Below are 14,978 nucleotides of genomic sequence, written 5' to 3' on the forward strand. Positions count from 1 at the left end.
TATTTGTTAGAGTTCTAGCGCGATACAAAAAGTCTGCGTAGTTTCGGCAAGCTCTGGCATAACGTATGAATTGTGATATGAACACTCCATATGCAGGTGCTGAAGGGATGTTGCCACAGATGAAAGGAAAATTCTGAATGAAAAGTCATCCGGTTGTCGTAAAGTTTGGTCAATACTTTCCCTTTACCATCGATATCTAAGTGTAGGTCAAGATATGAGGCTGACTTCTCAGTGTCTGTAATATCCTTTTTTTTAAGTTCTTTGGGGTAGATGCGATGTATCAAAATCCCCGAAATCATGATTGTTTTAAGATAATACGTCATCTATATAGCGAAAACTGAGATAAAAGAATCTAGCCAAACGATATTCTTTCTTTCGGATCAGATCAGCTATAACGCCAGCCTCATAAGAGTGAAGGAATAGGTCAGCAAGTAAAGGTGCACTATTTGTTCCAAATGGAATTTTGGACCGTTTGTTGAAAAACACGTCCACCACACTGGACAAAAATGTTGTCGATTAAAAATTCCCGCATTTTGTAAACATCTTCCTCTGTACATTTGGAAGATGATTTGGAATTATTTCTTACAAAGTATGAGGAATCTCTTCCAAGAAGTATATATTTGTATCTAGGTGTACCATATTTTTTGGAAAAACAACGATGTATAATATTTTTAAGTCGGGATTTTAACTAAGTATGGGGAATAGAAGTATACAGTGTTGAAAAATCATAGGTTTTAAAGCTATCATATTCAGATAATAGTCTTGAACTGATTATCTCCAAAAGATCTTTCGAATTTTTCAGGATCCACATTGAATCAATACCACTGCAGGAGTAACAAGTGCAGTGGTAGGACTGCACACCCTCTTTGTCAGTTGTGATTATACAAGTTAAAAGTGTTGAAAGAGGTTTGGTGGTACATTTTGTAGATTCGGCTATGAAACGCTGTTTGTATGGATTCTTGTGGAGTTATTATTTGAATCAGTTTTCAAACTGTACATAGAGAATAATTATAATAAAGATTTTAGATATTATGTTAAAACTGCTACAATACTTGTTATTTTCGCATAAATCCATGAAATTTGTTCAAAGTGATCAATCAGTCTGACTTCTTCAAAAGGCTGAGTTTCGTGGAAAAAAAGACGTCTCGAGACTATTTATGACAAGGGACCATACTGTGAGAACGCATTTAAATCATTTACGAAGGCACGAAAGTACATGTATTTAAGGACATAATTGTTACCGTATCTCTGTATGTAAAAAGGATAAAAGATAACAACACACAAGCTTTCACTATTTTATTTAAAATAAAATATACAGTAACTCATGAAACATTACAAGAAATAAAATAAATCCATAATTCGGAATCTATCTAAGTTTGGGATACAAAACAAGGAACGTAACAGCTGTCGATATTACTTGCGATATGGGAAATTATTATCTATAATTCAACGTTAAAGCGTGAATTTGTAAGTAGTATTTTAATGATACTTTATAGTTTTAATTTAAACACTGAATGTCTGATACACACTTATTTCGAAATTCACTCTATTAAGCGAGGGAACAAACGTCTGGCGCTCTGTGGAGCTTGGGAACATCAATAAAATAAAAACAAAACAAACAAAACAACAAACAAACAAAAGCTTTTAATAAGTTCCCCGCGTAAACATCTCGTCCAAGGACATAATTAGAATTGTTAGGTAAATATTTACAGGTAATGAGAGGCCTTATATGGCTTTTTGTCCTTCAACTTAAATATCTTATGGAGTTCATGCACTTCAAACGTGTCAGTAATATTCTTGGCGGAGGGAAATTGTTATTTGTTATTAATAGATAAAAATAAAATATATTTTACACTTTGCTAGAGTATCGATCTAATAATCACGCTAACATTATGATATCTAGTTAATTTGTTCATAATTAAATAACATCAAAAACTGTCATAATCACGTGCTTTATATACTGATGTGTAATAATCAATATTCAAAATACAACATCTCTTTTTTTCTCCTTTCATCAATATTAAGATTAAAACTGCTATAAATATGAATATGGATATTGCATACAGCTGACTCGCGACTGTTGACAGGCTCTTAAATAAATTGGCTTTTATTCTCTCATTGATTATCGGCTGTTTTATTATTACTTAAGTGTAAACAACTACTTCTTGCTCAGTTTTTGAAATGAACACGAGCGTAAACGTCTCACGCCGCTCGATTAATTGGCGATAAAAATCATGGAATATCGTGTCTAGGACCATATAGGGTAAGTTGGTGTTTAATTTACAAGGAAGAAATTAATTTTCTTGCAATATTTTGTACATTAAAATGTTTATTTAAAATATGCATGCACAATTTTTACCAACTATCGCAAGTTTTCATTATGTCCATTTAGTAATATACATTCATGTAGCAATCGATTTACCTGTTAATACATGTGTTGTGTGTTAAATTATTTTAATCACTGCATAGTCTATATAACATTGTGAGTGCACATACCTTTTCAACAGTTTGCGTGTAAACTGCTTTGGTATTTTGTCTGATTGTGCGAGCAAATACCTTGTCTGCTTTTAACATAGAAGACCATACGGCATGTGCAATATATGTATCGTAAGCATTATGATTCATCTATTTTATGTCATCAGTCATCGAAGAGTTACATGTATACGTTATTTTCGTTGAATTACTGTCGGCGAAAGTTCCTTAATACGTTGTATTTTGAATATTTAGTATAGGCCATATACTTGAATTTTGATATATCTGCATTATCGTTTCAATATTTTTTTTTTAAAGTTTCGGTCTTTTTGCCAATTTTCAATAAATATTAAAATCTCATATTGGCAAATTATACTTTTTGTTTCATATTTTGTATTTAACTTGATGCTAAAAAGTCAGGAATATAAAAAAGTTGATGTAAGTCATGAATGTTCCTAAAGATTCTCGAAAGGAAAGTGGAAATTAGATTTTTTAAGTCGAAAAATGTGAAGAGATTAATACTTTTGACAAATAACGACCTGTGTTTAACGCTTACTCATCATGAGTGCGTTTACCATTTTACATAAATATCTTTTACAATGTAAGATTCTAAGTAAGTAAGATTGATTTTTTTCCATTTAAACTGAACGCTTGAAAGGCTTTGATGAAATTGATTACAATGCAAGCTTATCACGAATTGCAAGAGTTATTTCCCTTACACCAGATTTACCTCCTTAAGACAAAAGACCCGTTCCTGGCCTTGTTTAATACATGTAATATGTCATTCAATTTAGTTTTTTTTTTCGAGAAAGATATAGGATTAATATTCAAAATGATTGTTTAATCAGATAATACTTTTTTTTCTCTTATTGAAATAATTCTTTTTGCAAAAAGGAAATCGGTCATTCATATGAAGCAGAAATATACAACTGTCGACAGTAAAAATGAAACTTTACGTCGTAACTCTGTATTGACAGTAAACATCCGCATGTAAGATCTGCATGTTTCTAAAAAATATGTCAAAGTATTTTTTTCTTTTAATTTGAGATTGGTATTTTATGCAAACTATAACTTGCAGTGGGAAATTATTATCTATAATTTAACGTTAAAGCGTGAATTTGTCAGTAGTATTTTACCAACATTTCGTACAATGACATGCACTTTATAGTTTTAATTTAAACACCGAATGTCTGACATACACTTATTTTGTTTTATTGTATTAAGACAAGCCTATAGTTAATCACGTGTAACATTTTAACTAATGCCTATTCTCAGGGCCTTGATTGCTCCGTTTATCTGGTCTTCATTTTTTCCCCTCTGATTCTCATTTGCTAATTAATTCAGATGTTCTCGGGGTTTATCTTTGAACAAAGTTGCAATCCAATACAGCGCGATCAGACCATGGTCGCGCAATTAGCTCACGGATTATAAAGACATCATAAAGATTCAGAACGATAAAACATTTGTCGGCTGTTCAATCGGGAAACAGTTAATTTATTACCCCGAGCTATCAAATGTATAACCTTTGCCGATACCTCAGGTGCCCCGCGTGACCATTCAACAAATGTGAAAATGAATAATATTACACATTTGGCGTTTTGATTGCACGTATTACATACATTGTTCGGCTGTTCCGTCTATTTGACTCGACAACATAAAATGTATACCTCAAAGGTCCCGTCGATATCACTTTAAGTGTTCAAAAGACATGATATCGCATACACTTGGCTGTCATTAAAGTACACCTTCTTACTACCGATATAACACCCTCTTCTGATATAGTATACACCATATGTCACGAACAATTTTAAACAATTGTTTTACATTACTACGGGAGGCATTCGAGAACATGTCCATTGTAAACGGCGAAGTCGTGTGTATGAACGTGACTTAACAAAGACTTCAATATTCTTTCAAAAGAGAAATTACAATCTTTAAATTCGATTTGTAATAGGCTTGTTGATTGGTTAGTCGGTCCTTACTCCGCGATTACAATAATTCAAAACAAAATAATCGTCTCATTAAGAACAAAATCATAATATTTAGATTAAAATTAAATTTTAAGGGGTATTTCTAATTTTTGAAAAGATTGTACGAATTAGCATGGTTTGGGCCAGCTTTTACTGCAAAAAAAAAAGCGCACGGGTGTAAACTGTTGCAAATATGTTATTTTGTATAACATGTTCAAAATTTCAAAAAATCCTTAAACAAAATACATTTTAATAAAGTTCCTGCATATTTGTTGCAGTTGTCAGAATAGTTAATATAATCTCAAACGTACATAATCTCTCCGTATTTGCAAATGTATATATATTTGTAAAGAAGTCCCCATTGTGAATCTTTTTCATATGTTTTTTTTTTAATATAATACTCAGTATTACAGTGTAATACTATATTGGCTGTTTGAAAACAATATCAGATATCATCTAAAATAATACCCAACTTGTCTATAATTTAGTTTTTGGCATTTTTTTATATTTTGTATAGGATATACTTCTAAAATTAAAAAAAAAACAGTTAACTAACGTGGACTGGCTATCTGTCGTTTTTGTATATATATGAGTGTATGTGACTTAATTTAACAGGTGCCGTTCTCCTATGGGGATTTTCCCCACGTTTCCAATATTAACACTGCAGTTTTTTTACCCTTTGGAACGTATCATAAAGATAAGACATTTTCAAGACTTAACTTATTAGAAAACTTTAATTACTTATGCTACAGTCAAAGGAAATTATTTCACAAATATCTCATTCATCAATTAATCTTATATCATTTCATGATAAAAACATTATCAGGCAAATACGACCATTATTTAATCGCATGTCTCGTCTTTCAAACAAACTCTTCCCGAAACAAACATGGCCTAGATTTGATCGCATGTCTCTTCTTGAAAACGAAATATTATCGAACAAGGGCTGTCTTGTTTTCTTATAGCATATGTTTCCCGAAAACAAACTTACAAATCTAACCCGCTATCACGAAATCGTATGTTTTTATCTACTTAAAAAGAAGAAGCAAAAAACTGTTATCTTTGAATTAGTGTAATTCTCCTAAACAAAGCCTTACCCAGCAAACTTGGCAATAATTCAGTGTCAGTTTCTGTAAGAATCAGGCAGTAGGTGAATAATGGTACGAAAACACCAACCACTCTGACAATGTAAATTGACTATTTGTACCAGTAGAATCAAGAAGAAGGCATGTTTGTCATATCACTTTGGTAAAATAATTATAATGCACTACATGTACAAATGAACATGTCATAGGCGGATAACACTAATTTACTTATGGAATGATTTCCGGACATACCCAGAGATACATGTACAGATTAAGAGTGGTCAATCTTAATTAGTAAAGTAGTGAAATGAATGAAATTATATTATCAGATTTGTGGGTTTGTGACATATATGTTTCACTTGACGTCCTGATTCTTACAAAGACTTGTACTTAAGAAGATAGACCTATGGTAAGGGACACAACTCTTACAAATCATTGGAATGTTTCTTTTCAGCATTTTGCATCAATTTCATGCAAGTATCAAAGTAACTTGGACTGATTTTGTTCTGTTTCATATGAAAGCTTGATAGGCTTTGGTGAAATTGAATATGATACAAAGATATATCTGATTCCAAGAGTTATGTCCCTTACCCTAGGTCTACCTCCTTAAATCGCACGTTCCTCTTTCTTTAAAACAAAGCCTTCCGAAGCAAAACACGGCCGGGATTTTGTAGAGTGTATTGCCCTAAACCCAAAACTTAATTTTCATTTATCAAGTAAGTATGTAAGTCGGTAAAATCTATTTAAAATGGGTGGATGTTAATAAATTTACATACTAAAAATGAGCTCTGGGGTGTTTTAAATCCAAAGCAAACACAACCATCATTTCATGGCGTGTGTTTCCTCGTAGCAAGTAGTAAATCACTGCTTGTCTTATTAGTTTTCCCATTCTGCAGTAAGTTGAACACTCTAAGATGACTTCAAAATGCTTTTCCCCAATTGGAAATAAATCAAGTCATGATTCTTTTATAATAAGCTAAGATCATCTGGATATGCTGTCTTAAAACGTGCGATTATGGCCTTCACCTTAATGGAAACAACATTATGTCTTCGGTAAATATTTATTGTCAATGACATGAATAGGGAAGCAGACGTGCCCAAGCGATTTTGTGGATCAGTACGAGTTCGCATCCGTAATAGTAATTACGAATGAGGATCCGTAATAGTCATGTACACTTTATTTATAGACTCATTTGTGGTAAGTTGTTGAGCATGTTTAATACATGAACACACTTCCGCGGGGAAGGGCTAGGGTAGAACAAAAGAATTTTCCTAGCGGATGTTTATATTAAGCATGCTCATCAATTAACCTATCGTTAGCACAAAAGGGTCTATTGAGATTTTTTTTATATATAAAACAGGGTATGAAAAATTCCCAACGATGTTAGAACTGTTGTTCCCTCCGCGGGACTCGAACTCATACCGCTTTGACACCTATGGCAACACCGCCTGCACCAATTCCAACGCCGTAGACCACTCGGCCACCTAGGCTATATAAAAAAATAGCTTTCGCTGGCCGGGTCATTTTTCCTAGTAGGATTAATCTAGGGCTGTAACTTAGTACACGATGTGTGGTAGTATGGGACAGTTCATCTAGGTGTTATTATGTAGGGTAGAGGATCAAATTAACGATACACGTCACAACAAATAAATATTATCCAAACGTCTAAGAATGTGACGACTCTATTCGCTACACTGCTCCATCGGATCAAATTGATACAGGGAAGTTAATGTAAGCATAGAAGGGTCTAAAAATTCCCACCAATGTTAGAACTGTCAAATTTGCAAAACGCATATATATACATTCAAACTTAAGGTTTATAGACCTTCATGTGCGTCAGACAAGTATTTTAATGTTTCCGTTATGTTTGTTTTAATAAATTATAATCCATGCATGAACTTTCTTGTCCCGCACCCTGCATTTTCCATTCTATTAAAAAAAGGTAATTAATGAAAATCAAACGGTGTCTAAATATTGACAAATTATGTCCATAACGAGCACAACAATGTTATTATTTTTTTTACAAATCTAATGACACGAATTATGTACGTCATTACATTGATTTGTGTTCTTCTTTAATTTCTTTCAACATTTTTCATGGAAATAAAAAAATAAAAGAAACACAAAATTAAATTAAAAAAAATACCCCCCTCCGAAAAAAAACCAAACAAAAAATCAAACGAACAAAAATAAATAAATAAATAAGTAAACAAACATACATACATACATACATACAAAAAAAAAACGAAAAAATATAAATAAAAAACAAACTAACAAAACAAAAACGGACACAACCTCTGATCTTTGGTATTCGCGATTGCCAAACACGAAGTTTGGTTATAAACAAATAGAGTGGTTCTATCATTGTGTGAAATTAATTATCAGTTATTATTGTAGATTCAAAATTATCAATTATCATTATAGATTCAAGCCCCGTGCGATTCCGTTGACGAAAGAATAGGCCTGCATCAGCGCTAAGCTTGTCGTAAAAGGTGACTAAATAGTGCTCAGAACCCTGACTGGGGGCTAGTGCGCTCTGCCCACAGAACAACTCGGTTGTGTGCCCAGGTGGTGGAATGGGGTACCCTGACTTGTACATGCTGGGATCGTCAGGCCATAATACGGAAAACTAGACCGCAACCCATAGTGGTGCCACGTTTTGGGAAAGATATCACGTTCCTCACACGTTGAAGAACCCTGCTGTGGTTTTCGATATGAGAAAGAGCCTATGCTTCGCCACAGGAGGCTAAATTGCCCGACCCTACCCACCTTTCCAAATTTCACTTCACCATCATTGCATGTTCATTTTCATCCATTTCATGTTCATCGCCCGGATATAGTTAAAATACTGCTGCTTGGGCGTTAAACACCAATCAATCAACCAATTAATCAATCAATCATTATTATATATTCAAACTCCTAAAACATACAACACAACTTTCATTCCGTCCTCGTGCAAATACTGGAAAACAATATAACATTTGAATAATACTTCGGAACAAATAACTTCTGTAATCCATTCTCGAATTCGTGTACCTGTTTCAGGTTGCAATTGTTCCAAATTATAATTTTGTGGTAAATTGAGAGGATTAACAGGAACGTGAATCAGTGAAATGAGGGGATCCTTATTTATTGGTCGTAAATTATCATGGCCAAACGTGGGATAGCAATTGATTACATATGAATTCAGAAATGAATATGTATGAAAAACAATGGTCATTCAAACCTAACACCAGCTGCAGTATTAAATATGTATTAAAGGAAAAATGTGGATACAATGCACGTTGTTCCACACCCTTTTAAAGTGCATTGTGTAAAATGAATTGAAAACATTTGCATTTATTTAAATCTATTGTTTACAAGTTAGAAACTTCTAGGGTTAAGGTTGTTGAATTATAGAATTATAAACAAGACCTTTGTAAGAAGTAGGTAGAGAGTGACACATGGTAAAACACACACACACACTCCATAACACATACTTGTATACTAGGTCACTAAAATCCTGACACATGCTTGGCTCGATTCCACAGTGTTGTCAAAATTATCATGAGACTGTGGATCGCACATGTATATAGATTTAAAATGTTGAGGACAGTTGGAATGTACCGCATACATGTCTCAAAAAGTATCTTTAAATGAACATGTACAAAGTGCGTATTGAAAAAAAAATCTCTTTTAAGAATAGCGCTATTTTTTTAAACTTTTTAATCCATTAGTACAGCTCTTTTATATCTGCATTTCAATTTCTTGATTGTAAAACGGAGCTTTAGTCAAGCGAAACATCGCTATCCTCCTATTGAGAAAATACTGACCGATATTTTAATCCCTTACTGGAGAAATACCGAACGATATTCCTACCCCTTACTGACAAAGGAAAAATACCGAACGATATTCCTACCCCTTACTGACCCAGGGAAATACCGAACGATATTCCTACCCCTTACTGACCCAGGGAAATACCGAACGATATTCTTACCCCTTACTGACAAAGGAAAAATACCGAACGATATTCCTATCCCTTACTGACCCGGGGAATTACCGAACGATATTCCTACCCCTTACTGACCCAGGGAAATACCGAACGATAGTGTGACCCTTTCTGAGAATTCTGTATTAGATCGAGATAGAAGGAGCAATATTTCAACAATATTCTAAAATATTTCGAAAAATATATTTGCACCTAGGTTACATGTAGATAAGTTTGATAGTACGGTTAGTTTTATTTTACGTAAAACTATATACATTGTAGCCTGTATAAATATACAGTTTTATTTACAGTTAAGTCTATAAAAACATCATTAGCTAATCAAGATTCCCTAAAGTATGATTATAGCCAGACCACATGCTAAAAACGTTTTACAATATTTATTAACTAGCTTCATCATCTATTTACGGAAACAAATGAATTCCTTGAGAATACGAAACTCCGATTAACTACCTCCATGCACTCGTAATAGCATATATACATGTAGCAGCATCGCCTTTAGGGGTATATGCAACATGATTGCCTTAAATGCACATTTTGGGCCGTTACATGTAATTGAACATTGTGTCTTCATCTCCCCGCAAAAAAAGAAAAAAAAACCAAACTGTATATACTTAATAACAATACACTTAATTGTATATAGTCTCTTACATGAATCATTAAGATAATTTGTTTAAGCGGAGTCACACGACGTTCATCTATGTATTATAATATTTCGCAGTTATATTTTTTCACAAAGCTATCGTACACATGTTCGAGGGAATGTCAATTGCTTTGTCAATATTACGATTAGCATTATTTTATTCATGAAATATGATCCTACAGACCTCGGAATTTGATGAGCAGTGTCCATTGATTTAAGTAGCATACCAAGTAAAAATGAGGCAGTACTATACACAATGATTTATTCGTCTGAAATCATTTTTTTACATTCAGTGCCTTTAATTATCTTTCTATTCTACGTCGATGAACTCTGATACATGTATTCAAGACAAATTTATGCCATGACTATTTGGTCAGTTTCCGAATTTTTAAATAGCTGCCTTTGTAAGAATCATGCAAAATGTGATACACCTGAAAAAAAGGTTACATATTTTTACTTTTGTAATTAAGCTGTTTAATTGGTCTATACAGTAACTATGAAATGTGTAATTATTCATTCAAATCTGCCTGCTCTTTGGAGGTACATGTAATCAACATTGAAAATCCAATAGATTCTATTGTATTTGAATGTCATTTACAGAGTAATCTCCCTTAATTTTGAAATCCACAGTGCATTCTATATAATTTTTATCTCCTGAGAGCATGGGTAATGAATGTTAATTTCTGATCACTATGGAAATTCAAACAAAATATCAAAAATGAAAATATGTAGGCTTTTACACATGAATTACATTTTGCATGATTCTTAGCTGGAGTGCTACTTAAATGCAATATTCAAGTAATATATTTATGTTAAAATCAACATACTGAAAAAAAATGATAAAAAATTGAAATAAATAAATTATTGAAATGCAAACAACGAACAGTAAAAGAATGTTGAATTATGAAAAAATATGGAGTGAAAAGTAGCTATTTATTGCATGACACTTCCTTTTAATGTTAACATAAAAAATATCATATTAAAGTCGTTCATATAAAGTAATTATACTGTTATACTGTTAAAATAATTAATTTTGTCTAGAAATAAAATAACTTGACTTTTTTTTCATTTTGTATAACAACAAAGATTTCTAGAAGTTCTTTATAAAAAATAAATAGGAATAAATAGAAAAAAAATATTTTCAAGTCATTGAAAATGTGGGTAATTGTTTTGATCCCAACATAAAGCCATATTTACAAAAGAAAAATGGCGGATTGCATATGCCCCATTTTTTTTTATTGATTTTTGCCTTATTCATAAATGGAGTTATACTTTAAAGTCACATACTTTGGACATGTTGCCTACACGTACACGTACCAGGTATTGAACTGACATACTTATGACGTAATAATAAATGATTTGCAATATTTAAGACTACTAAATCGACATTTTATAGTTTTCCTTAGTTCTCTCATTTTAATGTTCTTGTTATGGGAATCTGTAAGCTTGCATTGCATACATTGACAAGACTTAGTCAAGTTTGATAGCATTTTTTCATTAATCTCTTTGCAGGTGGTATAATCATGTTTCATCCATAGAGCAAGTGCTGGAACGGCTGATGAGTTTCATCTATATTAATTACAAATTGTCATCTAATCTTTGGAGTAAATACATGTAAAAGTGTCATATTTTGCTATGATAAACGAGCTTAAATCGATTTTGTGTCACCGCGAAATGACGTATCAGCCATCACGACAACTGTCAAGTAAAAAATACATGCTTATACCAAAACGTAAAAACAGTGATTATATTTAAAAACTGTACTTTTTATTCAAGATTCCATAATCATGGTGGACGCTGACCAACGAAATAGAGTAGTACTTCTAGGAGCCGGGGGAGTTGGCAAAAGTGCAATTTTACAAAGATTTCTATTCGGAAGTTTCAGTGAAAAGTACAAAGAAACAGTTGAGGATCTTTTTCCAAAGGAATATGATGTTAACGGTCTTCATTTAAAAGTAGATTTTTTAGATACTGCTGGAACAATTGCTTTCCCTGCCATGCGGCGTCTGTCAATTATCAATGCTCATGGCTTTGTCCTCGTCTACTCGATTACCAGTGAACAAACCTTTAAAGACGTCAAAGATTTATGGGAACAAATAAAGGAAGCGCGGGATAATTATCAAGAACTGCCATGTGTTATTGTAGGCAATCATTTAGACGAAGAAAATAACCGACAAATTGAAAGGTTTGACGCTCTTAATTGGGCTTATAATGAAGACCTAGCCGGTTCCTTCATTGAAGTTTCTGCCAAAACCGATAGGGGGATACCAGACATTTTTCGATTGCTTTCAGAGCAAGTTAAAAAACCAAGAGTGAAACACACTGATCGATTCTTATTACGGAGAATTAGTGTTCAGTCATTAGAGTGTCCCGAAGCTGGATCAAGTAACCAGGATGAAGAAGGACTTGATAAATCTAAATTGGCAAGAAACAGCCGAAGTTTGATCAGGAGAGGAAGTAAGCCAAAAGCAAAGCGCTCAACAAAGCAACATGACGACTGTGTTGTTTCTTGAAGTCCAATTGTAACAGAAACCGGGAGCAGAAGTATTTAACCAACATGGCTACCATATGTGCTCATTTGTAACACGAAATTAACGAAATTTTCATTATGCAATGTTAAACAATGAACGTATATATCGTATCGTCTCGATTTTGATGCCAGGTTAGCTTAAAAAAAAGGCTTTATAAGGTGCTTTGGGTTGTTGTACATTTTTGTATACCCGTCATTTTCAGTACTGCACTGTATATAGAAATCAACTGCAAAATGAAAGTGTCAGAACTGCTTAGGATTGAATTGAAATATAAGGGTTTAGAGGTGCACTATTCTGGCATTGATTGTGAAGGAAAAGAGGCATATTTCTAAATACCGATTAAAAAAAACAGCTTTTCCGTCAAGTCGTCCTTGAAATTTATTGAACATTTTTAGAAACATATTTTATCAAAAAAAAAAAAAAAATGAAGAAGAAAAATTGCTTTTCTACTGTGAATTTGAAATGTGCCACTGTGTTTTGTACTTGGTAAGTTTACAAAAAAATTCATATTTGAAAGATGAACATGATATACTGTTTTAACACAAATAAATACTATTTAATATTCCTTTAGCAAATTGATCAACTGCAACAAGATTTATGTATCAATACATGAAGCGATTCTGCTCCAAAACCATAACTGTTTGAAATAAGAGAAATATTCACTATAGTTTTTTTCATAGAGATTACTTAGAGCAGGAATGTACTCAAATTATATCCCTAGATTGTTTGAATCTTTCAATCATTTACCATAGATTACTCAAATAGCAGATATTTACTTAGAAGTAATCGTTCAATAAACCGAAAATGTAAAAAAAGTACATAAAATCAAAGTCGTTAATTTAAACAACTTCTCAATTTCAAAATGGACTCAGCGACTCCCTGATATGCAAATATTGGAAAATTTAAATTTATATAAGGTTTATTATTCTTCAGATGAACAATTACTCCAAAGAAAACAAATACAGATTTATTTAGTTTTATTGATTTCAATTATTTCAGCTTTACGAACTTCAGATCGGTAAAATGGAACAGAGAAAACGTCCCGAACCTTCACCAATGAATTTAAAATTGATTTTTAAGACAGAAAACAATAATAATAATAATAAAAAAAAACAAAAACAAAAACAAAACAAAAACAAAATAAAACATTACAGATTCAGTCTGTGAGTTAACTACACTAGCTATTTAGATATTTTGTACCGTGGGAAATGATGTAAATACTTGTAAATGTAACTATTCTGCTATGCGCAGAATTGTTTATCATGAGTTTTCTAGCAGGATTTGGTGCGATGTTTTTTATCAAATCAATGTCACACAATGCACATTGAAAAGCTGTGATAGAATGTCACATTTATAATTTAATAAACTTTCATATAAAGAAGTTTTTTTTACTTTTTTTTCATCCACGGATTTGGTTCGTTTCAACATTTTCCCAGTCCAACGTTCGAGTTCTCAGTGTGTGTAGTCGTTTCGTCCCATATCGCATTTGCATCACGAGATATTTCGCCTCCGTTAGGGATACGTATTTTGAGAATACTCTCTTAAATAATATTGTTAGTTTTAGTGGAATTATTGCTCATAGGCGTCTTCGTCTCAGTAATATGTTTACATTATTACATGATTTTGGTAAAAATCTGTCTACCAATGTTGGAGTTATTGCCCTTTTTGGACATTTTTTGCTTTTTTTATGTTATTATTTTCAAAAATCTTCTCAGAAACTACTTTACAGAATTTAATAAAGATGGTATTTTTGTTTTTAGGGCATTCTAAACAAAATGACCTTTCGGATTTTTGATCGGTTAAAATACATAGCCACCGTTACTATAAATAGGACACAGGGGTCAGGCAGTAGTTTTTTGCATATATCTCCAAAACCGTTAGGTTTAGCCAATATTTTTCAATTGCTGAAGTAATCCTTATTATAAGGCCTAAAAACATATTCAGGGATCAAAGTTGTCAAACGACTCCATGTTAGAGTTATTGCCCTTGAGAAGTGAAAAATGACTTTTTTTTACAGTTTTCAGCCAATATCTTGGAAACTATGACAGATAAAATGAAACTTTTAATTGCTGAAATAATTCTTATTATAAGGCCTACACAAGTCTCCAGGGATCAAAGTTGTCAGACGACTCCGTGTAAGAGTTATTGCCCTTGAAAGTAAAAAAAAAAATTTTTAGCAGTTTTCAGTCAATATCTTGAAAACTATAATAGATAGAATGAAACTTTCAATTGATGAAATGATCCTTATGAGAAGTAGTACCAAAGTCTATGTGGAGTCGAAGTAGTCGGGC

At 32.7% G+C, this 14,978-nt stretch overlaps 1 protein-coding gene across 5 annotated transcripts; it reads left to right on the plus strand.

Annotated features, from left to right (window-relative positions):
* Positions 1-1,352: 1,352 nt before the first annotated feature.
* Positions 1,353-14,068, plus strand: LOC148619994 (ras-related protein Rap-1b-like). Of its 5 annotated transcripts, none has more exons than XM_088580476.1 (3): positions 2,009-2,263; positions 7,953-8,020; positions 11,933-14,068. In XM_088580476.1, the coding sequence occupies exon 3, from the start codon at positions 11,944-11,946 to the stop codon at positions 12,667-12,669; it is 726 nt and encodes a 241-aa protein (XP_088436602.1). In that variant the 5' UTR covers positions 2,009-2,263; positions 7,953-8,020; positions 11,933-11,943; the 3' UTR covers positions 12,670-14,068. The 5 variants fall into 5 exon arrangements, with proteins under 5 accessions (XP_088436601.1, XP_088436602.1, XP_088436603.1 ...); XM_088580474.1 differs by having other exon boundaries at positions 2,011-2,263; positions 11,669-14,068; XM_088580475.1 differs by lacking the exons at positions 2,009-2,263; positions 7,953-8,020 and adding an exon at positions 1,353-1,467 and having other exon boundaries at positions 11,669-14,068.
* Positions 14,069-14,978: the final 910 nt, after the last annotated feature.

Source organism: Perna viridis, chromosome 4 (assembly GCF_037379345.1).
Source record: "Perna viridis isolate PV_CMFRI_1.1 ecotype Kerala chromosome 4, ASM3737934v1, whole genome shotgun sequence".
Classification (NCBI taxonomy): Eukaryota; Metazoa; Mollusca; class Bivalvia; order Mytilida; family Mytilidae; genus Perna; species Perna viridis.

What these genes read in the sequence shown, in the direction of transcription:
- LOC148619994 (XM_088580475.1), top strand. Translation starts at nt 11,944, where the DNA reads ATGGTGGACGCTGACCAACGAAATAGAGTAGTACTTCTAGGAGCCGGG.